This window comes from Acanthopagrus latus, chromosome 9, assembly GCF_904848185.1.
Source record: "Acanthopagrus latus isolate v.2019 chromosome 9, fAcaLat1.1, whole genome shotgun sequence".
Taxonomy (NCBI): Eukaryota; Metazoa; Chordata; class Actinopteri; order Spariformes; family Sparidae; genus Acanthopagrus; species Acanthopagrus latus.
The window spans coordinates 14,872,972-14,898,347 of record NC_051047.1 but is presented as its reverse complement, the minus strand read 5'-3'; the positions used below and the strand labels follow the sequence as shown (position 1 = coordinate 14,898,347).

Sequence of the window (25,376 nt, the reverse complement as noted above, 5' to 3'; positions counted from 1 at the left end):
TACAATAGTCTGTCTGAGCTGTATGTTATATTAAAATATATATTTATATATACTCTTACCCCTTTACAATGTGTATGTAGCTACACTAGCAGCTATGTCTGCCTGTCTGTCTAGACTGAATACAGTATTCACGATTAGTTGGGGACATTTTAGTGTTTCACATGGTTGTTTATTCTGTGACATATCTGAATTTTTATTTTGTGTTTTGTGAATATTTTGGTCCCCCCCAAAAGAGTGCAACCCACTGCATTCCCATGAGCCTGAGCTGTACTTCATGTTGAGTTCTGTGCTAATTTGAGAGTGAGCATGGTAAACATTCTACCAGAGCCTGATCAATTAGTCCATTAGTGGCCTATGTCAATTATATTGGTATAATGGTATAAGTGTATGATATGAACCAATAAGAAAACTTTTTATTTACAGGTTATAATGCAGAAAAAGAAGGTTTGGCTAAGTGAGAGATACGTCCTTAGCATGCTAACTTTAACATTTAGCTCATGATTCGATATCACATTCTCACTACATGATTATTGTGAATGTTTTGTCTCTTTTTTTGTTAATACACTCAATATATGAGACTAGGGAGGTGGAGAAACTATGTAAACATGACTGCAATCAAAAGAACAATAACACTCAATACACAAGTGCATTACACATGTTGCATTTTTTATTATCATGATTATCATCAGTACTGGTGTATCGTGTCACCATTTTTGTAGATTTTCAAACATTTGTCTGACAACCACCCTTGTCATGATAAAGAAATCTTTTCTCTTTGTGTGTTCATTAACTAGGCTGAAATCCTTAGTGTCCTCAGCCACCGAAACATCATCCAGTTCTATGGTGCGATTGTTGAGGCTCCCAACTATGGAATTGTCACCGGTAAGTTTTTTCAAATACTTACCGACTGTACATAAAATACATTATCGGTGTGCAACAGAGCCACCGGGCTCCACCCTAACAGAGAGTGCAGCAGCTGAATCTGCTTGCACCAGTTGCATGCTGCTCAACACTGAATGGTGCAGAGGTTTCTATGGAAGCATTTGTGAATGCCAGAGGGTTCAGGAAGTACACACATTGGTACAGTAGTTGTGTGCCCCTGTTTGTTTTTGTGTCCATGTTAGAGGCTGAGAAGAATAAAGCGCATGTATTCAAGGGGCCCACGATGCCTCTGCACAAACTTTCATCAGGCAGGAATCTAGAGGTCGTCCTGTGGAGATGTCATGTCAGGTCTACTGTAGATCTACTGTCTTGCTTTCACAACTACAGTTAATCTATTAATTAATTTTTTTCTAATTAATGGGTTCTTTAGTCTGTAAGATATCATAAATCAGTGGACAAATGGGCATCACATTTCCCAGAACCTAAGGTAGCTCAAGCTCCAAGTTTTGTTTGACCATCAGTCGCAAACACAAAGATCTTCAGTTTGCAACAATAACATTTGCAATTCCTCACATTGTTTTTTAAAAGAAATTTTGATTAATGCATTTAAACAATTAATATATTTTCCAAAATCGCTGACAATAATTTTCCAGTTAAATCACCACTAGTGAATTAATTTGCAGCTGCGCAGATGAAGACCGTTCCCTCTTTTGGAAAAGCAAAACAAAATTGACTCTTTCCATTAAAGAACAGAGGACTAATGGGCAACCTTAGAGAACAAACAGCTCAGTTTACATGGTGTAGATAGGAAGCTGTGCTACAGGCTCTTAACATGTTTACAGACCCTACATCAAAGGCTGAACTGGAATGAGAAGTATGATTTATATTTGACAGTGCTATTTTTGAAAGCTCTGTGACATTGTTTGAGGTGACAGCTTCTATAGATTTAACGTCTTGTTCTTACTGCCAAAAAATGTGCTCTCCTTCGAGGAAAAAGGGAGTGTAAGAAGCAGAAGCTCACGTCCTGAACTGTGAAAATCACTTCCCTCTCTCATGTGGACAATACTCAACATCCCACAGTGTGACTTAAACGCAGACAAGATGTTCTTTGTTCCGTTGGTCAGTGAAACTGATAAAAACAAGCCCTGACCACACTGAATCTAAAGTGTTTTGGACCGTGTTGTCTAATACAATACAATGACTTGTGTCTTTCCCATGAGGAGGGATCCTGTTACATAACATTATATTCAATGATCAAAATAGATGATTGAATTGGCCTCACTTACAAATAATTCAACAAGCTTAAAAGGGTTAATGACTTGAGGCTTTAATACAATGATAAACAATTGAACAATAAAACAGTAAAAACACTTTAAATGACAGTAAGAAGCATAAAAACTTCAATTGAATCAGAAATTCTGATGTGAAAGCAGCAGAATTGAGTCTGGTCGTGCAAGCAAAAAAAAAAAAATCAACATTCTGAATATTTTTTATTTTGTTTCCTGCCTTCAGTATTTTTGTGTAGATATCTGTGTATATGGAAGATTTTGAAGGCTAAAAAGGTAAAAATCTCCACCTACAGATGTTCCTCTCTCACATGGAAAAATAAAGACAGAAAAGATCACAACCAAAAAGCATAACAGGTCTCCTTTAAAGTTTTTGTGTTACGGCATATTATCACAGTGTCACCTAGCCAACACGACTGAAACAGGTCTTTCCTTTCTCATCAGGAAGAAGATCGAGATCTTTGTGCCCAGAAGACACTGATGTTAAATCTGTGCTTGGTGTCTGCACTTGTGGTTAACATTATACAAACATGATTTCTACATAACAGCTGTGTGAAAGGTTTTAACAAGCTGTCAGAAAAAGAAACAGAAATCACTAACAGTTCAGTGGATGTCGCAGTTTTAGAGCAATGTCCCGCAGAACTGGAGCTGAACAATAGAGGAGAAGTCACAGCACATGGCACCTTATCAGCCCCTGTAGTATTTTACAGCTGTGAAAGAGAAAGGTTTTGTTGTCAAGGTGCTGGTTTGTGTTTCTATTTATCAAAGCAGAATCTAATTAACACCAGATACAGGAAAAAGGTTTATTGCCAACCTGAGCATGCCGTGTCCACATTTATCAGCTCTGTTATAAATTTCCTCTGTGTGTTGACACACTGAACAGCTTCAGGCTGGGGAGTTCTCTCTCTCTGACAGCCGGCATCTACACCTGTTATTCTCATGGGTTCAGCAATATCTACTGTCAGTCAGCAGCATCATAAACCCAGTTAATTGAGCTTTGTTATTGTTTTGGGGTAAAGGTACAATTCAGTGTGAGATACGAAAACTCATCTACGTTAGACTAATTCTCTTTGAGGGAGGTGGATGGCACTCAAGCGAAATTGAAGCTTACAACAGGATCACATCCAGCTTTATTATCTGTGGAATGTGGTTGGTGCAAAGTACAGAAGCAGGCGAGTCTTTACTCCCCTGCACAGATGAAGCGAGTTCAGCGTATTTGTGGCTGCGATTAATTTAAGGCACAAGTTTGTATGTTTGCTGTCAGCCAATGATGCTACAAAAAACCACACAAAGCTCAGGCTCATACTCAGAAAAAAAAGCATTGGTGTATTTTATGATTGTTAATTAGACTCCTGTCTTGGTGCCGGTGCATGTTTACATTGCTGTGTTGTAACATAATTGGGTTATTATGCACAAACAGAGGTTTCCTGCTGTTTTAGCTGGTATGATAGTGCTTGTTTATCTTCATTCAAGCCCTTTATCTCACAAGTTAGCAGATAGAAAAATGTTGTTTTGCCTGTTCAACATGCTTTATCAAAGCTTTATTTCCATTGTTTTGACTGTCGTTGGAGGTGGACGTTGCAAAAGGCAACATGGTTAAGAAGCGCATGAAACTTTTGAAAGTGAAGCAAAAGGACTATTGCTTTCTGTTTTTTGATAGATTTGATAAGATGTGGGCTCCTGAGGGAACAGGCAGGCTCGTAATGTTCAGTTACACTGTGATAAATGGAGCTCACCCACGGCCACAGTGACAGAAGCAATCTGTAAACAAGACGCCGTCAGTCGGCTTCCAGCAGTCCTCTGGCAGAATTTCAATTTTCAATTGTTTTCACATAATGCTCTCACATACTGCACTCATATGGACAATGTAACGCCTCTAGAGAACAGTTTTGTCACTGTAAGATGTTTTACCATCACAACCTGTCAGTCGGATCCCAATGATACATACTGTAACTCACTCTGCTCCACAGAGTATGCCAGCGGCGGATCGTTGTATGATTACCTGTCCAGTGATGAGAGTGAGGAAATGGACATGGGACAAATCATGACATGGGCTGTAGAGATCGCCAGAGGTAATCGTGAAATTATTTATCTCATTTATTATGTTATTGAATAACAATGTCTCTATATTAATGAATTGAACCTTTATTTTTTGCTGGGTAAGTCACTCAGAGGAAGGGATTTGTTGTCCTGTTTAGAGAGATTTACAAATTAACAATAGGTTTCACTTGTGGCTGATGATGAAATCCAACAAACTTTTTTTACCAATGCAGCAATTATTGGAGAGACAGCTAAAATTTGAAAAGCTAAATGTTATATCTAAAGGGAGGCTAGGTATTTTGTGTGTCAGGGCTTTATAAATAAGAAGGAGGCAGTGTTGCTTGTGTGAAATGTGTACTATGTCTCCATGGCAGAAGAAATTAAGTCTAGAACAACTGTTTGCCATCCTCTTTGATAAAACATGTTCTGTATCTTTTAAACTTTGAGTTTATTGCGTCCAAAAGTCCAAAATACTGCTACAGTTAAAAAAAAGAGCCCACACATAAGACACAAGGAGGCAGGCCGGTAAACAAACAAAAAGCGATCTTTATTAAATGTGGCTCAAGTTCACAAATAAAAAAAAAAAATCAAAAATCAAAATCTCAATGATAGCTCAAACCAAGGAAGCGCTGAATTAACAGGAAGGAACACGAGGTACACCGGAGACACAAGACACAGACAAAGTGACAAAAGAGTGAGGGGAACAATACAGACCTAAATACAAACTAAACTAATGAGGGGATGAGGTGGCGAGTCACTGGGAGCAGGGCAGTGCTAACGAGGATGGTAGGAAACAGAGAGGGAAACAGAACACTGAAAAAGGTAAGCAGGAAGTGACAACAAGACAAAAGATGAAATAAAACAACAAAATAAAACAGGAAACAACTAACCAATCAGCAAGCCATGACAAATACTTCAAAGTTTTATAAACATTTACCAATTTCAATCAGTTAAGTAATTCTGAGACTGATTCTAATTTCTAATTTAAAATAATATCAATAAATTGCCACAATGGTGTGAGAATCGTTCTCTCTTTTGAAATAAGCTTTAGATTTAGTTTTGGATTTAGTCAAAACTATCAAGCACAAGAACAAATCTTTTGACCTTTGTCCATTATGTAGTTTTTTATTTGCAGACAAGAATAAACAGTAATAAAGTGATACAACCCGAGGCCAATAATGTAGAATGTCAAAAGGGAGAAGACCGAACATTAAACCCTGAGGAACACCTGTTTAAATGGTAAGAATCAGGGTTGAAATGGTACAATTACCATCTCAGAAAATAACAGTCTCACAGTATCACAGGATACAGAATTATACAATTATTATTATTAGTGTGATTTACAATTAACTTCTTTTTGAGCAAACACTATAATTTGGCAAAATATCTTTATCATATAATTATAATAATATACATTCTTCTTACAGACACAAAAATTCATATAGAGTAGAAATACTTATATTTCAGATTACATGAATATATATAACAATTCAACACTGTAGATAAAGTTCACAGTATGGCAACCATCGGTTTCTATTCAACTGTGTACCTTGAAAATGGTATATAGTTTACAGCCTAATGAGAAATTTCAGTTTTGCAGGTCATACTAGCCACAAGTAGTCCTGGTAAAGCCAGTTTATTTGTAAGAATCTGAACATAGCATGATAAATCATATCAAAAGCCTAGAAGGGACGATTAAACAGCAGTACCACACTGATTTTGCTGTGCCGAGGTCTGAAAACCAGATTGAAGGCAGGTTAAATCAGAAATATTGGTACAACAAACAGTCTTTGCTTTGAAAGTATAAACAGATTTACAAAGGAAGGCTGCCTGCTTGGCTGCTGGTTTTGAGCTCTCATTTGTTGCTGTCTAAACACCCAAACGCAGGTAGGTTACAAAACAAAAAGCAAGCTTTAAGAAGCCAAGTCCAAATGGCCAAAATGCAAATCCAAAGGGCAGTCAGCAAAAAGCAGCAAAAGGAGCAGGCAGGGGTAAATCTGAGACAGAGGAAACAGAACAAGGCTGACACCAGGACAGGAACAGACGAACCCCCAAAGAGTGAGAGGACGGCACAGGCTTAAATACACAGGCAGTGATTCACTAATGAGACAAGGGGGTCACAGGAAAAAAGGGGGGAAAAGGACAAAGAGAGGAAGTGAAAAGCAAAACATGACACATGGAGAGAACTCCAAAATAAAACACAAAATCCAAGCCATGACAATGTCCACAATGGTAATGTGTTTTTTTGTGTGTTAGTCTGTGCAGGCGGTGTAAATAACTGTCCTTAACATGGTAAAACATTTCAACAAGTTGTCCTTATTCCTTACATATAAATTCTGTATATTTGCATGCAGTATTTCAGACATTATGAGGTTTCTCTTCACATTATCAGTTGAAAGAACCATTATTTTCTCATATGGTGAATCAGAGCTGCCAGATTATGTAGTAGTTTCCAGTAATCTCCCTCTAAAAATGTCTATTTCTGCTTTAGGAATACACTATTTACACTCAGAAGCCCCCGTCAAGGTGATCCACCGAGACTTAAAGTCCAGGAATGGTAACAGATTTGATTTCTAGCATCATTGTTATGTGTCCAAAACATGATCAAACATATTCTTAAAAGTGAATACGTACTTTCTCTTTCAGTTGTTTTGACAGCAGACAAAGTTCTCAAGGTAGGTTTTCATCATGACTGATGCTGTACCTCATCGAGGTTTATCATTTTACGTCTTGCTGCACAATGAGACTGCTCTGATGAGTCGATGCTGTCCAGTTACCTGAAAGTTTCAGTTTTTATTGCAGGATTTGAGAAGAATAAGAGCACATACTGGTATCATATTTACCTACAGTTTTTGGACACAAGAGGGCAGTGACTAACTTAGCTTGTACAGAAAACCACTGGCTGCATCACTCAGTGTGCTCCACTGCAGGTGCTCTCATAGATGAGGCGAGTCAGAAGAAGATTTAACACAAACACATGACAATATATTGATCATTTTAATTTCAAGATATTAACACTGAATAACTCCAAACATATTTTGACACATTTTCTAAATGTACCTGCTGTGATTAGTGCATTTTAATTATAACATAGATGACAGGTACATTGTTTTATAGATGGTGGTCATGGATACCAAAATAAACATTTTGATAGAGTTGCAGCACTTGTCTCGGTTCCCTTTTCATCATGTCAGATCTGTGATTTTGGAGCATCCAAGTTCCTGACCCACACAACACACATGTCTTTGGTGGGCACGTTTCCGTGGATGGCTCCGGAGGTGATCCAGAGTCTGCCTGTGTCGGAGACTTGTGACACTTTCTCCTATGGTGTGGTGAGTAATAAGTAGGAAAAGGGTGAAATTGAATTCTCATGAGTCTGGTGCAGCTTTTATAGCAAAATTCTGTAGATCATAGAATAATTAAACATTCAGGTAATGTAGGACCTCCACAGATGGTTAGCACCTAAAGTGTTAATGTATAACATTTTTTTTTTCATAATACAACAATAATCTTAGTCTTATATCAAATTTTGTCAATATAACATCATGAGTAAATATCATACATCATATTTCTATATGGTTTGATATAAAGCAAGCATACTAAATATACACTTTTATTTTATGAAGCATAAACATAATTTTTGTGTCAGTGTTGGTACACATTTTCAAACGCATACACATTTCCTAACAGACATTGTGCACTTTAGGTTGTACACTTAAAAAGGGACTGGGAATAGTTTTGGTAAGAATGAAAAGAGAGATCCAGGCAGAGAAGTTCAATCCCTGGCTCCTTTCTCACCTCTGCACAGCAGGCCAATCACCACAGGAAGTGAGTGTGAATGTCAGATCACCAGTTTCATAAAGTTACAGAAATGGTCGGACACAGACCCCCTAAATCTGACATCGCAAAGGTGTTGCGGGGAGGGGGGCTTGGAAGCTCTTTGACCAGCTGACAAGCAGCTCTGCAGGAGCATACAGGCCCCTTAGACTGCAAAAAGTCTGAACTTTCAGCTTCTTTATACAAAGTTTGACTTTTTACTCTTTGAGTCATAAGTCAAAGTTTAGGGTTGTTCTTAAGGCCATTTCTTAGTAGTTCTGTAAATACTGATTGATTTTTACAATTTATTTTTTCAATTATTCGACAAATACCAAACACTGAAGTCCCTCATGGCTTAATTGTTGGTCAACCAGTCCCATTGATATTATTGTTTCTGCATTCATTTACCCTACTTAGTTTACAATAGCAGTGATTTTGACTGTAGCAGAAGCACAGAATCAAGAAACAAAAAAGACGTTCTTATTGTCTTGTCGAATCAACTAGTTTTTAAATTAAAACTATTTCCACTTACCCTTAATCTGCAAACTAAATTTCAGTTCCTGTAATACATGGGCAAATGTGATGTAAAATCCCCATGACATAAAGAACATGTATAAATTATGTTTCTGCATGTCGGATTACATAGGATAAAGAGACAATGTTTGTGATTGCAATGAGTGCTTTTCATGCCAGGTATGGCAAAATGATTGCACATTTTAGTATGCAGAGGGGGAAACAAGTTTTTATAGTAAAACACATACATGTAATGAGAGGCAGCTGGCAAGTGACGAAAAAGAAAAGTACGTTGCACACGTAAGATACAGTAGAGCCCTGGGGTGTTTGAGAAATTGCTCCCCTCCACCTTTTCATGATCTAATTTTTTAAGATGTCGATGCAGGTTGTTATTTCTGACACTGCTGAATATGGCTGAAAAGAACCTAAATTATAAAGGGAGTACTGTTATAGTACTTCAGAAATGATAGCAGCCTCTAATCGTTGTATGAAATCCATTTTATATTTTGTGTGTTGTCTCTGAGGTAGACAGAAAAGTGTTTTTAATGTTGATTTGTATATGAGTGATGCTCAGCAGTGTTTTTTTTCGTGAAAGCCACCTGGTAGGCCAAAACAAAAGATTCATAGATATTTTGTAGTGTATGTTGACAGAGCATCTGCATACATGTACTCTGTATGTATCATTTAACAGTGTTGTGAGTATTTGTTCACTGATCTTAGCTCTTGACTTCTGTGATAGGTGCTCTGGGAAATGATCACCCGAGAGATACCCTTCAAAGGCCTGGAAGGTTTACAAGTGGCCTGGCTCGTGGTGGAGAAAAACGAGGTACTCTAGTGTGTGATTACATGTATTACAATAATTATTGTCTAGATAAATAAACCATCCATATTTTAAATCTCATGCTGTTGCTTGTTGTCTTAGGTGTCAAGTTTGTTAAAGAAATAGCTTGATGTTTTGGTAAATATAAGAGCTTTTTTTTTTTTACTTTCATGTCTGTGTAGATAAAAAGCTACAGCCAGCAGATGGCGATCCTGGCCTAGCATAAAAACGGAAAAAAAAGAGTGGTAGCACAATTGATTAAGTGTCAGTTTTCCGGTGTGGCGAAATAGATGGAAACACACGTCCACTTGAGTATGAAATGTTTAACTTAAGCTAAAACATTGTGCTTATCTAGAGACTTCATTGGCTTTGCATTAACCTACATTTAAAACGAGAGACACTGGAGGAAAATAACACAAAAAACTGGAGTTCCTGGTGAGTTCTGAGTATAGTCAGAGGCTTAGCTGCCACACAAATACAAAGGCGCACAGCTAGAGATAGACCCTGAAGATAGTGATAGAACAGAATTCTGGAAATCTTATACATAAATAGTGAAATTTTTTTAACGGCAATTAGAATCGGCATTGTAACTGTAAATTTATGACAGTGGCATTGATCATCTCATATAGCGCCTCGCAAGAAAGTGAACAAGTGTATATTAAGAAAGTGTCACAGTACTCCTTAATATGAAAATGAATAAACGAAAGGTTAAAATATGAAACAGAACGAGAAGAAATATCAAATTTGACGTCATGTCAGTCGGAGGCGCCTGAGCCTGGTTGTTCCCGGTCTGTGCAGACTCGAGTCAGGTTAGAGACGCAAGCTGCACGGCGAACTAAGCTACAGTAACGAGCTAACAGCAGCTAGTAGCTACAGACAAAGATAGCTGCAGAAAAATATTAATAGAGCAGGAGTTAGTGGTTCCTCTGGTGATGTGCTGCTGCCTATTTGTTTGGAGAGACCTTTGATAAGTGGTCAATTCTTACGTAATGCGCCTTTAAGTCATCACTCCTTCAGTTTGGATTACTCACTAACCTAAATAACTCTCTGCGTTTCAGAGGTTAACCATCCCTAGTGGCTGTCCTGCCAGTATTGCTGAGCTCTTGAGGAACTGCTGGTCAACAGAGCCAAAAGTGAGTGCTACGCTGAGTTGCATTAGCAGGCAAATCAACAACATACATATGTTTTCATTTGAATCATGTACAGAGCAAATGTTTGTATGCTGTTTTAGGTGAGGCCACAGTTCAAGCAGATTCTCTCAACTTTGGAGTCCATGTCGAATGACAGCCAACTTCCTCAACAGTGCAACTCTTTCCTTCACAACAAGGCTGAATGGAGGTAATGAGATCAGCCGAGCTCCAATGTATTTATAACTCTCCTTCTTTTTTCACCAACATACTGCCTCAGCCTAAGGAAATGTGCAACTGTTTGCAAAGAATGATGTGGAAATGTAGCTGATGGGGGCCGTGAAACACAAAAAAAGACTTGAGATTGTGCATATAGATCTTTAATAATTACACTGATAGCTACATAAAGGCATGAAAACCTCCAAAGAATCATCCATCTGGATATACTTCCTCTCTTTACCCATAAGGCCCTAAAAATAATCACCATCTTTTTCAAGTAGAAGTGTTTAATTGGGTTGTATGAGCAGCTGGAGGTTTGGTGATGTTCAGCACAGCCTGAGTCTCAGCTGTTACTTTATTCTCTGTCTGCCTCTCTGCGGGGCTTGTCTGTGCTCTGAGGTTTTTCCTCAGAAGTTGTGCTGGTGGCATCATGTCCAGGCAGCCATCTGCAGGTGGAGCAGGTTGGAGCGAATCTCACTGCTGGAAAACAGAAACTGAGAATGTGTGACACAGCGAGACGCGTTTGTTGTTGGTCAAGAGGTTTGATACCGTGAACTCAGCCGACTGAAAATCTAAAGAGAGACTCCTCACCAAAAAGGGCAGAGAGATGGTTTGAGACCTGTTGGATTTAATACTGTTTTTTTCCCTGTTAGCTGATTTGCATGATTCAGAAATGAGAAAGGAATAATTACAAAGTACAGTGCAGACTGATGTTTTGGTGCAGAGGCTCTGTGTGATGCTGGAGCTCACTGGGTTTTCAAATATGACACTTTCTGAATTAATGTGCAAAATGGAACATCTGCATTGTGTGGATAGTGTAAGAATACAACCCTAACCCTTTACCCTTTACTCTTGGGGGTATGTAAAGTGTAACAAAACTTAGAGTGCGTTCCAAATCATATGATTTTTCTTTGAGTACGTACTGCAGCGCCCTCCTAGAAAGTATGCACAATGCCATGCAATATGTCTACAGTCTTCATAACACTGCAGTTTGAAGTTTGACCTGCTTGCTCATAAATGTCTCTGAGTCCATGGGACTTCCTATAAACTTTGCCCGGGGCACCACCTTTAGTTAGTGTGCCTGATGCATGTACTCGCTGACTCGCAGTGGGTTTTCCGTCACTTGTAACTTCAAACAGATTTGATTTAAATTTTTTGTGATTGTTGCTGGTCTTGTTCCGTTTGAAACCAAAAATTAACATTGACTTTGTATTTTAATGTAAACCATGATCTTTTCCCAAATGTAACCAAACTGCGAATGAAAATTGACAATATTCTTTTGAATACCTGAAAAAACTACAAATTCACAAAGTAAATGTTCATAAACCAAAAACTTGTTCATTCATCCAGCACAATTCAAAGAGAAACAAGTAGTTTCCAATATTTTTTCCACCAGAAAACTGATATTGGCACCCAAACAGTCTTACAAGGCAGAGTTTCACTTAAACACACAATTCATTCAAATTTGCATTGCACTGTTATGTCTTGCAAAACTAAACCCATCTTGGTGAAATGCCAAGTTTGTAGTGAGGTGCTCCAGTCCACGGTGCGAAAGTTGAAGTTAAATGAAATATAATGTGATTTGCTCTCTTTTGTTTATGAGGTTTGTGAGTCAGAAAAGCATGCTGGCATGAATCCTGAAAAATGTGACCAGTTGCAGTACGACCTGGTATTTTTTTTTAGCATACCGCATTTGACATACTATGTATTGGGAGACAGTAATACTTATCCTGCCATACTAAATAGTGAAGAAATGCATAAATAGACTGAGCTCCGACCTCTCTTGCTCTCTCCTATCACTGCATTTTTTTCTACACACTCAAAGTTTAGCTGCTCATATTGAATCGGTATGCTGTTGACAACAATATGAGCATAAACAGTGAGTTTGGCTTAGAAATACAAAGTAAAGTTGTTACATTTGTTCAAAATTGAGGACACAAATGCAGACAAAAGGACAGGCGGGTAGGAAAACAAAAGGCGAGCTTTAATCATGTGAAGCTGAAGTCCAGAAAAAGCAAAGACAGGCAACAAAAGAGACAACAAACAGGCTGATGGGAATCAAAGAAAAAACGACAGAAATACAAAAAACTTGGAACAAACTGAAAGTGACACAAGGAGTAAAACAGACGGACTGACTAAGGGAACAGAAAATGACTGAATGCACAAGGACAAATCACAGATCAATGGGGAAAATTTGGAAAAAAGACTGACAGGAAGTGTGAAACAAAACATACAAAACAAAACAGAAAAGAGCTAAACTGAAGCCCAAAAATAAGCAAATCATAAATCATATACTCTCATGCTAAGATGCTGGTTAATTCTAACACATTTTTACTTGTCTTATCAATCTATTAATTGACAAAAAAAGATGACATGAAAACAATGTTAATTAAGGCAACATTTGTGAACATACTAACAGACTTCATGGTAAGATGATGTCATATTCTGCCTGGATGTTTCCAAGACCAGAGGCCTCCTCTGTGAAGACATGCTTAGCCTTAAAACCAACCTTTTTCTACACGCGCCTGCTCTGTTAAAGTCAGGGTGCTTTCTGGCACCTTCAGCCCTCCTCTGTGATCCCACAATACAGGTGTCGGCTGACTGTGTTTAAAACACTCATATTTTAATGTCACATCCACAGTAGTGCTCGCAGCCTGCGCTGCACATGGTTTGTACTGACAAAGATCAGATGTCAAGCACCAGCTGTGGTGGTGGTAAGGCAAAGGAACCACCATAGCCAGTACTTGACATTGTATTGTGTCTAATAATTATGTAGCTATAAAGTCAATATAAACTGAGTCACTAGTTAAATATCAAACATGTAAAACTTAACAGATTGTCTCTATTACCCTCTGTGTCAGACCAGTTTGGATATAAGCTTGAAGAATAAAGAGAGACTTGTTTCATTGCTCATGCTGCAGCTGCAGAGAATTAGGCAGTGTACGGGGGAATGCCATTGAGAGAAGAAAGCAGATCATTAGGAAAGTTGAGCATGAGTTTGAACTGAGGTGGAAGCGTCAGGGTGGAGGAAGTGGAGGACTGGGAGCAGTAAGGATGGGCTTTCCTGCCTCGGCTACATGTGCTTATGCGTGAGAACAGAGTTCTTTCAGGCTGAAGCTCAGCATGGATTTCCACAACACACTGTGCGGCCCCACCCGCTGGGCAAAACAAACTTCCCCAGTATGAGGTAAACATGAGACGGTGTCCTGTCCTTCGCATTCAATGCCTCACACGCAGACTAATCACCTTGTGACTGCAGGGCATCACTGGGTTGTTTACAGAGGACTTTTTGTTGTTGTTTTATTTTAGTATGTCTCACTGCTTAGTGTCCAAGCACTGAGATTAATTTCACCACTCCTTACACTGTGCTGTTTACATTATAAGGCTGGTGACATTTAATGTTTTGTTGTTGTCAACACATTCAATGAAAAGAAACGTGTGGGTTAGATATAACAAACAGATGCCGTGCAGCCAAACATCCTTCAAACCAGCGTAGCTGCGTTTCAGTTTCTAGTGGATGTCCCAACATTTACATTTAATGATGCAGCCATAAACAAATGTGGAATATTTGATTGATGTCTGTGCAGAATTTGATGCATGTGATGAGATGGGCCAGTAAGGCATACCCATGTTGCTCCACACATGTTCTGTGTGCCTCTTAACTGTCATACTGTCCAAAAAGGAGAAAAGTCCATCACAAATATTTTCAAATCTTAAATCTTCGCATAATAAATCATACCAGGCACTAATGTATCTATACCTCACATTGTTCCGTCGCTGTGTCGTGTAGGTGTGAGATTGAAGCCACACTTGAGAGACTTAAGAAGTTGGAGAGAGATCTGAGCACCAAGGAACAGGAGCTGAAGGAGCGGGAGCGCCGTCTGAAGATGTGGGAGCGCAAACTCATCGAGCAGTCCAACGCCCCGGTGAGTTCCTCGTCATCCCTTCTCTACCTTGTGTCCACCTTCGCCCCCAGGACAGACGCCGCCTACCGTTGAGTGGTCACAGCACCTCGTGTTTACACTGCTGTTCACAAGAGTGTTTCCTCAATCCCATTATGAGAGGGACAGCATCCCTGTGATCCTCCTGTGGGGTGAAGTGGAAATGGGGAGGCAGTGAAATGAAAATTAACAGTGTGGAATGAGAAGTAAAGTAAAAGCACATCATGGGCTGTGTATATTATTGGCAGTGCTGCATTTATGTGCAGTGTAATGCATGGGTGCCCAGCAAGTACATTTGCATCATGATGCACAGAGTGAGGGCTGCGTTACCTCATTAGAGTTCATGTTGAATTGTGAGCGTCCAGCATCCGACCCGCTGTTCATGGCTTTCTTTTGTTTGCCTGCATTACAGTTTCTGCATGCAAAAGACACAACAGATTGTATTCTGGTATTTACTTGTTTTCACTTGTGTTTCTGTGAACGAAATGCGATTGTTATCTTGAAACTGTGTGTGGCTGAATGCTGCAGTAGTCTACAGTATAGATATCTTGGACACTCTCACGCCACAGGCGACACTACATATAATCGGAGCTGGAAACATTGACATAAATAAAGATGGACGACCAGTCTCCTCTTCCGACCAATATATGAAATTGAAGCCAATGAGTGCTGGTGACGTAATTTGGAGCCGGAGTCTGCGCTGTAGTGATCGGGTGATGGAGACGTGGTATTGAGTTCCTGTCAAACCTCCATGAATAGACATTGGCATAGTGGACAAACTGTATAATTACAACATCTTTTGATGCCCTGTCATCCAAAAATAATTGTCTCATAAGCCTCCATTTCGAAAGAGTGGCTGGATACGTTTGTTTGAGCGTCACAACCCCATGTGAAATGAATCATTTCAGGCTGATAACATTTGGAAACTCTAGAGGAGCCTCACCACTAAATTGTCTTATCTCCATTCAAGAAACCGAAAGTTAGCTGATTGACTGGCATCAGTCTCAAGTCGGCACGCATGACTTTCATTTAGCACCCAGGAGGCTGAACTTTTTTGGAAACGCCAACCTGGTAGCCCTGTATAACTCTAAATTTCAAACCACCCATAACTGCTTCACCATAATTTAAACTGATCATCATCAAATTGTTCTCATCTAAACATGTACGCCATCTAAATACATGTTTTTGTTTTTTAAATTAAAATCAATGCATTACTAAGAAATTAACAATACTGTTGAAAAACCATCAAACTAACAAACACCAGCGACATTGTTTATGACTTTTACTGCAGCCGGCCACCAGGGGGTGATCAAGATGTTTGGCCTTACACTTGAAGAGCTGTCACGTCGTCCATCTTTGTATGTCAAAAGTAAAAAAAACAAAAGTTTAAATCAAGTAAAGTTTCTTGTGTTTCCTTTCCTTTCCTGTCTCTGAAGTTCTACTCTGTTTACTTTCCTTCACAATCCAGTTTTTCAAAATCGGACCTTGGGTTTAAAATTAACAACCTTTCTTATTTACACTTTTTTGGTGGTTTACTTGATTACTTACTTCCTGTTCTTTTCTATCCTCTCCTCTTTTCTTTTACCCCCTCCACCCTGCCCTCCAACTGTCTCTGCCTCTCAGCTCTTCTTACCTGTGGCACAAAAGATAAGTGCTAAGTCGTTCTATCAGTGTAAGACGGAGGAATCAAACAGTTCGCAGATGTCGTGTCAGATCACGACCTCAGGTAACGAGGAGGTGGATCTGCAGTCCATGATGAGAGGCTTTGAGGACGTGTTTTCCTTGGACTTTGGCCGGCCTGTCCTGCACTCGGGCATGCAGGTCAACATGCAGGCCAGGCAGAACTCCTCGGTGTCGAGCTGTGTCAGAGAAGGACACAAGATCAACATGACTGTTGGGATGGGACGCCTCGCTTGGTCTGACGACAGTGAATAAAGCCCTCCGGTGTTTGTGTCGCCACAGCTGCATCTGTTGAACACTGTGATCTCACTCAATGGAAGTGCTATTTCTTAATCAGTTGCTTGTTAAGTCACGTTTCAATCATCTTTACTTTGTCCTCCGGAAACCACGTCGTAGTATTCTATTTCCTCTCTTTCGTCCAAGTTACATGGATTGATTTGCTTTCAGAATTTACTGAATATAGTACAGAAAGATATTATAGAATATATTTGTAACCCTCCACCTATGGATATTATGGATGTCATTTACTGTATGCCTAATGTACCGGATGTATAGTGCCATGCTGTGAAGAAAAGAGCCACGTGAGCCACTTGCTTAGAGAAGGCCAGGCTTTTATGATGAAGTGACATTTTGCTGACATTAAGATTGGCCAATTTGTTCTGGATGTGGTGGAGTGCAGTTGTTGAGAAGCAGTCTCTTACCAGGATGAGAAAGTACATGTTTTTTCCTCTGACTGACCCAGGTTCAAAACAGCAGGAGAGGGACTTTGGTGTGTGACTATCGGCTTCATTCTGTCATATTACCTTTTTTCCCTTTAAAGAGGCCAAAAAAGGACGAGACGAAATCAGGAAATAATTGATAACACGAGCAACGTTTCTGCACCAGAGGCCCCAATCACAAGTCACAGTTTTTAACAAAGATTTTAATAGAATGTGTTCCCTCTGCAGACGCATTTTACATACAGTATCAAGCCATGTGGTCTAACTGAGCCTTGAGTCCTGCACTTTACAGTGGAGAAAATCGTATTAGCATTAGTGTTCGGTTAGGTATTATGCTTCATCTGGGGGAAGGACATGCTTCCTTGAGCATAGCCCATTCAATTGTCCCCTTCGCTTGTTATCATCAGTCAGTCTCATGAGGATGTAATCCTCTGTATTCCTCTGTTGTCGCTTGTTAGCGTCCTGCCACGAGCTAATATTGCTAATCAGACGCCGCCTTGTACTCCTGCGCCATCAAGCCCCTACACACGCTAGAGTGGACAAAACAATTAGCACGGACACTTACCAATATTTACATTTTTCTTTGTGTGAAATCCAGACACTGAAACATTCAGCTTCCACACTTGTTAGGCATCACAAATTAGACGCCTTGCAGCTTCTTGATGTGACGTAGTTTCATCATCTTTCACTGTTCTGTCAATAAATCTCTTTCAACTCCCTGCCAAGCTGTCTGACTTAGATTGATTTTATTACTTCCGTATGTGAACAAATAGTAGGAAAAGGACAATTGTTAATTTGTTTGTTTATTAGGTTTTATTACTGCTATTATTACCAAAATGTTTGTCATATAACACAGAAAAGAGATACCGTTTTAATGAGGTCATTAAATATATTGCCTCTGGTGTTTTTGTGGAGCTGCTTATTGGGATTTTAAAGGAGCATTATGTATTTTTTGTGGAAGAGATTTTAATCAGAGGAGAAAAACTTAATTGATTGATTTTACATGCTTTAACAAACTGTAGAAAATAGACAAAGTCTTAGTTTTCATGACTGAATAAACTGAACAAACAAATGGACACAATTCCATACTGTTTCACTTTGTTTATATGTGGCAGACCCTGCCACCTGTTTAACTTCAAACAGTGTTCTGGGGACCTCATTTTCTTCTGAGAACAGCTTGTTTATTCGGTTATGGGGAAAAAACCCAAATATGTCTGAATTTGTTGCATTAGCTTAAAAAACATTATTTCTGAGTTTCTTTTACAAAACCACATAAAGCACCTTTAACTTTGTAACTGCCTGTTTTCATGCTTTGGTCACCCATCATCCACTTCAGTCCACATGGGGGCAGAATTGTGTGAACTAAACCAAACCCAAAGTCTTTTACTTTTCAACAGATTCCACACATAAACAGAAAAACTCCCGCCCCGCATTTTGAATTTCTGATCTAGGTATCTCTGTCAACAGCCGCTGTGGATCTTAATAAAAGAAGCGTCTGTGAAACACAATACGCTTATGCTTGCAAAGTGATGCTAAGTCACTCCAGTGAGAGTTTGGCAGTGTGGCGGAGTGTTTCTGAATCTGTTTACTTCCGAGCGGCAGCACTGCAGGAGGAGGCGGAAAAAGCTGCAGGGCTGAGTGGCTTTATGAGGCTGCACTGAAAACGTATGGCAGCGACTGTCTATTGAGACCGGCATTCAGTTCATAATCTGAGCTGTTATCAGACGTCGTGGGAAGAAGACAGTGAATGGGGGGGGATTACTCATTCATTTAGTCATCTTTCCTCCAATTTTCCATTGCATTATTTCTGTCATTACACACCAGTCTCATGAGCACAATGATGAAATCTTTATTTTGGCTGGCAAGTTTCTGCCTGATTACATTTAATGAGCAATAAATGATTTATCATTCAAACAGATCACGTTAGATCAGTCAGATGGACATTTCGGTTTGATATAGACCATTAGAGGCAATTCGTATTAATCGCACGGCACAATAACCGGAAAAGTAATGGCTTCGGGAGACATGGAAAACATGCCTATTTTCCATTTTAATAACATTTACTTAAGTCTTGTGATTTTCTGTCTATCATGAACACACCCATGTTAGGTTCCCATCCAGATCCTGTTGCTGTTACCTCTATTTGTCTTTTTGTTTTTCACACAGTTGCTGCCCACCCTAGACATCTATACGTGGACAGAGGAGCATGTGGTCAGTGTCATCGTGATAACATCATCACCACATGTATTCATTTAGGTGTTCACAAACTAATATGTCACTGTTTTATTCCCTCAGTATTTCTGGATGCAGCAGATATTTGGCGCAGGTTTGTTCATACCACTCTCTGGATCACCTTCAGTCCGACTCTTTATTTGTTGTTTGTGTGCTTTTACAAACTGGGTGTTTCCTCTTCTATCTCAGGGGAGGGGACATGTGGCATGCAGCTGTATGCCGACTTGTTTAAAGAAAATCACATCACCGGAAAGAGGTTACTGCTGCTCACCGAAAACGACATGCGGGACATGGGGGTCAAATCCAAAGGTCACGTCATGCACCTGAAGGCAAGGCACCGTTAACCATTGTCCACACCTGTCAGATTTTTTTGTTTTTTTTTCATACACACATAATTGACAGGATGAGATCTGTTCTCTTTGAAATTTGGAATCACAGTGAGTCTCTTTTCTTTTTCCTTTTGGCAGGCTGAGATTGAAAAGCTGACAAATGATTACCTCGGGCACGTCCACTTCCCACCTCTGTTGAAGGTATAAAGTTTCTTCTTCATCTTCAGAAAGAGTTGTGTTTTTTGTTTTTTTGTGCTAATTTGAATTTGTACTCTTTTCGGTTCCCAGGATGAGCTGGAAAAGGAGGTGGAGAGGTGCAAAACTGTTCATTTGGAGCTGGTGTTTGGGTACCACTGGAAACCAGGAACTGGGAAATCTGTAAGTTTGTTATGAACCACACACACATTTTTATTGTTGTTGATTTTGTTATTGTTGTTATTTGTTCCCCCTTTTTGTGCCAGTGAAACAGAGATCTTCATTTCAAAAAATGTCAAAAAAGTCATTCAGCCCTTCATTAGCATTACAAGAGCACAACTAATACACATTGATGAAACAACCCTTGAGATATACCTGAAAAAATGTTGTTTTAATTCACTGCTTTAAATGTTGAATTTGAAATTGAAACATTAAAAAAATTACCAAAATTATCAACAATATATGATCAAATTACAGTTTTGACGTTATGTCAAAGATGTCAGATTGTGTCAGAGAATAAACAAATAAACACCAACATTTCCCTGGTAGTCCGCCTAGCTGCAGGACTAACTGAGCTAACAAGCTAACAGTCACAACAGAGTATACATTCTTGGTGGCCAATTCTTATAAATTACACCTTAAAAAGCCTTTTTAGCCTGCTCTACAGCTACCAACGTTCAGCAGTTACACAGCCTTACAAACTGATGGCAGGGATGTCACGAGCCAGAATGTCATGAATGTGCCAGCGCAAAATTGATGTGACACATCAGGAAGAAAAATCCACCGCTGCCATCAATGAACGTCATCTTATTTGCCTATCAGTAACACACACACACTGAATGCATCAACAGCATCATTCGATCTGTGAGGACAATCGCAAATAAATGTTGTATCTGCTTTACTCGGGGTTACTATAAATTGTTAACATCTTCAATATGTTTGGTAATAATTGTAAATAGATGCACGGAATCGTGTTTTTGCCATGGCTGAATCAGCCTCCTTGTGCTGAAGCTGTTTGTTCTGAGGAAATCATGATGATGGCTGTTACCCTGACCATTGAAGGCATCACTAGACATGCATAAAACCAGACAAATAAACATTTCATTCTCCGCCATGTAGCACATCCACCTCGACTTGCTCTCAGCCCTTTGTTAGGGTCTCAAACTGTGGAGAAAGGGTGGCTCTTAACTTGCTGTTTGAATTTAATCAAAAATAGCCCATTTAGCCAGAAGTCATTTTCTTTTTAAAAGGCAAACGTTATTTAATCTTTCAGCTGTTCATTGTCCCATCATAAATAGTCCTCTTTCAGTGTGTTCGGCAGGGCTGAAACGAGCCTGCTAATTGCCTCCCATTTCTTCTGACATGTGGTGGTTTAGTGGGTAGAAAACACAGCAGGGAGAAGGAAACAGGAGGCTGAGAAAATGAGAGCTAATTATTTTCCCCTGCCTGGTGTCAGGTTCCGTGTCAGCCTTGTTTTTACAAACTGGAAGGTTTTTTTGCACTAAATAAAACAAACCCGCACTGCATTTTTTTTTTCCTTCGCCCCTCTTTGCTGGCGATGTCATGGAAGCAGCTGCACTTCTCAAAGACAAAATGAGGGCCTGCGATTGTGCGGCCACCATCTGACAGCCACTGAGGGTCCCCTACTAATGAGGATATCACCGTGCAGCCAAGTGAAAGGTGCTGAATTATGTATGAGTTGTCATTAGACGCACTCGGGTCCTAGGCATCATTACCAGACATTGTTTCTGCTGGAGTGATTAGACTAGCATGGACCTGGGAGCCCCGGTGCGACCGTCCAGTGCCGACACCAGGCCAGCGCGGGGCCACTGGTGTGTTTCTGAGCCAGAGGCTTGCTGAAGCTTCCCCTTTGAGCCGCTTCCAGCCCCCGGGGACGATGCAGGAGAGGGCGAAGGCTCCTCAGACGAGTGTGTTAGTGCCACTCCTCTGATGTCTTTCTCTGTGATCACTACACAATGGATTGGCCCGTGCCATGAACCCTGCGTGGTTAAGCAGTGACCTGCGGTTTTTGCGGCCAGGCTTTCGGGGGATCGGCAGAATCATTACTGCTTCGTCATCATTCAGTATGCGGGAGAAGAGGGCTGGGGAATTGTTCACATTTGTGCCCCCCAGAGAGGATTTGATGCAGCAACTCAAGAGGAAAAACCTTTACCCTTATCACCTAAAATCGATCGTTTGAAGAATTTAATCCTGGATCCCACCGAGAATTATCATACCAAATGTTAAACAGAGAGTCTACTTAAAATATTTGCTTTTACTGACATTTCTTTCCATTTTGAAACACGACAATTCTCACTGCAATGTTGAGGCATTCACGTAGTGTGTCCATAAAGATCTGTTATGGAAATTAGTTGTTTTTAAATACTTCGTACACAATACATTCAATATATTATCCCATTTTCATCCCCTTGCAATTTATATCCAATATTTTCATGTTATTATCTCTGTCCTCCCCCACAATGTGAGGCTTTGCGGCCACTGCCGTTGAACCACCTCTAGGTTGTGCTGTTGGTTTATATACAACAGTCACCAAGTTCTCCACACAGAATATTGCAATTACAAACTTTTCCCTACAATCAGGTGCCTTTTTTCTGAGCGTATAGCAGACCTACATTATCTCACCATTCGCTCTTTTCTTTTTCAAGGACTGCAAATGGAAAATGTACATTGAGCTAGATGGAGACGACGTAGCAGTGACCTACATCAAAGACGTCGTCTTCAGCGCCAACCGTCAGGATGTGGAAGTGCTGCGTATGACGAAGGTGTGGACAGAGGCGCATTTGTTCAGTGCTAGATGTTGCCTATGATATGTGTCTAGCCTTGTGTTGTGGTTGCCATAGTGAGATTGTTGTTTATGAGCTAATGTCATTGTGATGCAGCCTCCTTTTGTGATGGACAAATGGATCGTTGGGCTTCAGGAGAACCAGCGAGTGGACTACACGGTCAATTACGAGGTGAGTTGTTTTGGCAGCTGTGGGAGGCGCCCTCACAAAATAATGCAAATCAACACTGAAAATGAATCAAAGAATCCTGTGCAACAAGTATGAATATTGTTGACACCAAATATCCTGATATTGTCCTTCTTCTTTCACCTCAGAATGACGTCAAATCACCAAAGTCGACCAGACACAGCTGCCCGGTGACGTGGAGTCTCGGTGGCGGACAAGATGACATCAAGACTGTGGAGTTAGTCATCGAAACAATACCAAATGACATCGACTGGAACCCCAGAGACCAGTGTGCCTCTGGTAATAGTTTTATTTATAGTCTGTGCCAAAGTAATAGTGTCACTGTTGGACAAAAGCAGATCATGTATTTCTATAATTATAATATATCAAAAATATTATTGTCAAAGATACACAATGTAGTTTTGGGAAAGATATTTTAATCAGGAGAGAAAGAGCTTCACTGACGGATTTTCTTTATGCCTTAACAAACTCAATAAACAGACTTGTTGTTTTCATGACTGAATAAACAAACTGACTTTCCAGCTTCAAACAGTGTTCTGGGGACCTTACTTTCCTCTGAGAACAGCTTGTTTATTCTGTCAGGGAAAAAAAAATATATTTCTGATTTTGTATGATTACATTGTCAGTATTGTAAATATTTAAATTCTGAGTGTGAATTTCTACATAGTGCCTCTTTAAATACTGATTTTGCTTATATTTTTTGTCAATGCATATCTCCTTTCTCAGATATTGATCCCACGTGGATGTACAACGTAAGGCAGAGGCAGATGATGACCCAGAAATCCCTTCATACAACTGCTGCCTTCACCAGCTCTGATGCCCGCACTCTGCCTCAGTTCCTGTCTGCACATGAAAGCCAGGAGTTTTCTTATGCTGCAGCTGTGCGTCGCTCTCCAAACCGTAACCGTAGCCATGCATCCTCTTGGATTGACTCACGCAGCTCCTCGCCAACTACCAGCCTGTCGGCCAAACTCTCCCCTCTCCATCTTGGGTCAAAGGGCAGCAGCCCCTCTAGCACTACGTCAGAGAGCGCCTCAGAGAGGGATAGAGAGCGCCCACTCAGCGCTGGAGCAGTGCTCGACCACCGCAGGAACAACTACTTTGGCAACACATTAACTGTGGGAGGGGGGCAGGGTAGGGAGCATGCATGGACCAATACTAGAGTCAACTATATTCATAATAAAAGCAGCAAAACTGGGAGACAGCCAGGGAGGCCACGGTCCAACAGTTACAGTATCACCACACCACAGAACCGCCCCCATATGATACCAGGTATATTGTCTGTGACAGAAAACCCTAGTGAAGAAAAAGAGGGGGCCAAAGCCAGCGATGGAGGGTGGATCAAAGTGGAGCGACAGAAGAGATTACCACGTCAGGACAATAAACAAGTCAGAGGTCGACAGAGGAGAGGGGGCAGGGGAGGGCGCGGCGCTGCTGGAAGAACTTAATGTGGGCCACACATGACCTGACAGCTTCATGTGCTGAAAAGGTTTTACATATCAATTATGTCTGCATACATGCTCGTTGTAAGAGATTCACACTGTTGTATATAAAATACACGTGAAGATTATATTTTTTAAAAGCAAGAACTCGTCACGTTCATAAAATTAGCTGATAATGAGCTCAGCATCTATTTATTGTGATTACAAAAATGGACAATTCAGACTTTGTTGTTTATCCATTTTTTTTTTTTAACCATTTCAAACTCACTTTTCTCTGTAGCGACTTCACTTTTTAAAACCTCCTCACACAGTCAGCACAACAGTGGATCACTTTTAATTACTTCTTCACAAAATGCATTAGTGTCTTTTCTTACATTTACATCCTAATGTTACGTAACACAAATTACATTTATGTTGAAGGCCCATAATGTAACACATGATTACAGTAAATAACTCTGCAATGGTCTTAATTCTGTTACATGTAATAGGAAATAAAAATGCACACATTCCTAATTGGGACCTACAACACTTAGCGTCTTCATTCCTTGATGACCTCTATGAAACAGGTAGAGTGAGGCAGATTCTGCAAGGTTTCAAAACTGTGTGGGACAGTGTGGTGTTTCACCGTTTCCTTTCAGTCACATTGATTTAGGGCCCATCCCAGGATGGTTTCACTTTTTCTTATGCTTTTCTGTTCCTGCATCTATAGAGGTTGAGAGCTTATGACCACTAGACATATGATCAGATTCTCCTTTGGGAAGCAGTGAAGGATGGATGGTTGCATTACAAGAGAAGACATAATGTGATGTTGAGAGCGAATATAGGGTGACAAGGCTGACTTTCACTTTTGTATTTTTGTGTATTGTGTGCAGTACTCATTGCAAAAATGGCAAAAACAAACAACCCCCCAAAATAAATAAAACGATTGCTGCAAGTTTGAGCATTTCTGATTAATTTCCGTGACAGGGCCCTACTTAGGTGCAATAAAAGAGTCCCCTTATTTTTGTTCCAATCAAATCTTGTTTTTTGATTAAAAAAATATACAACATATACAACAGCGATATATGTTTTAATGCACCAACATTAGATCTGTGTTGCCTGGACAAATTATCGCATTTTGGAAATTAGATTCACTGTTGTGCTGA

The 25,376-nt window shown here is 40.0% G+C and overlaps 1 protein-coding gene across 2 annotated transcripts in view; it reads left to right on the top strand.

Annotated features, from left to right (window-relative positions):
* zak (sterile alpha motif and leucine zipper containing kinase AZK) overlaps positions 1 to 25,165 on the top strand; it is a 28,273-nt gene extending 3,108 nt beyond the window's left edge. The window contains exons 3-20 of one of the 2 annotated variants that reach the window (XM_037109465.1): positions 795 to 882; positions 4,139 to 4,240; positions 6,700 to 6,765; positions 6,855 to 6,883; positions 7,403 to 7,540; positions 9,277 to 9,363; positions 10,416 to 10,490; positions 10,589 to 10,695; positions 14,494 to 14,629; positions 19,210 to 19,254; positions 19,339 to 19,369; positions 19,465 to 19,604; positions 19,743 to 19,805; positions 19,893 to 19,982; positions 22,466 to 22,582; positions 22,700 to 22,774; positions 22,918 to 23,068; positions 23,516 to 25,165. In XM_037109465.1, the coding sequence (XP_036965360.1) occupies positions 795 to 882; positions 4,139 to 4,240; positions 6,700 to 6,765; positions 6,855 to 6,883; positions 7,403 to 7,540; positions 9,277 to 9,363; positions 10,416 to 10,490; positions 10,589 to 10,695; positions 14,494 to 14,629; positions 19,210 to 19,254; positions 19,339 to 19,369; positions 19,465 to 19,604; positions 19,743 to 19,805; positions 19,893 to 19,982; positions 22,466 to 22,582; positions 22,700 to 22,774; positions 22,918 to 23,068; positions 23,516 to 24,237 (2,262 nt within the window). In that variant the 3' untranslated portion in view covers positions 24,238 to 25,165. The other variant, XM_037109466.1, reaches the window with a different exon arrangement.
* Positions 25,166 to 25,376: the final 211 nt, after the last annotated feature.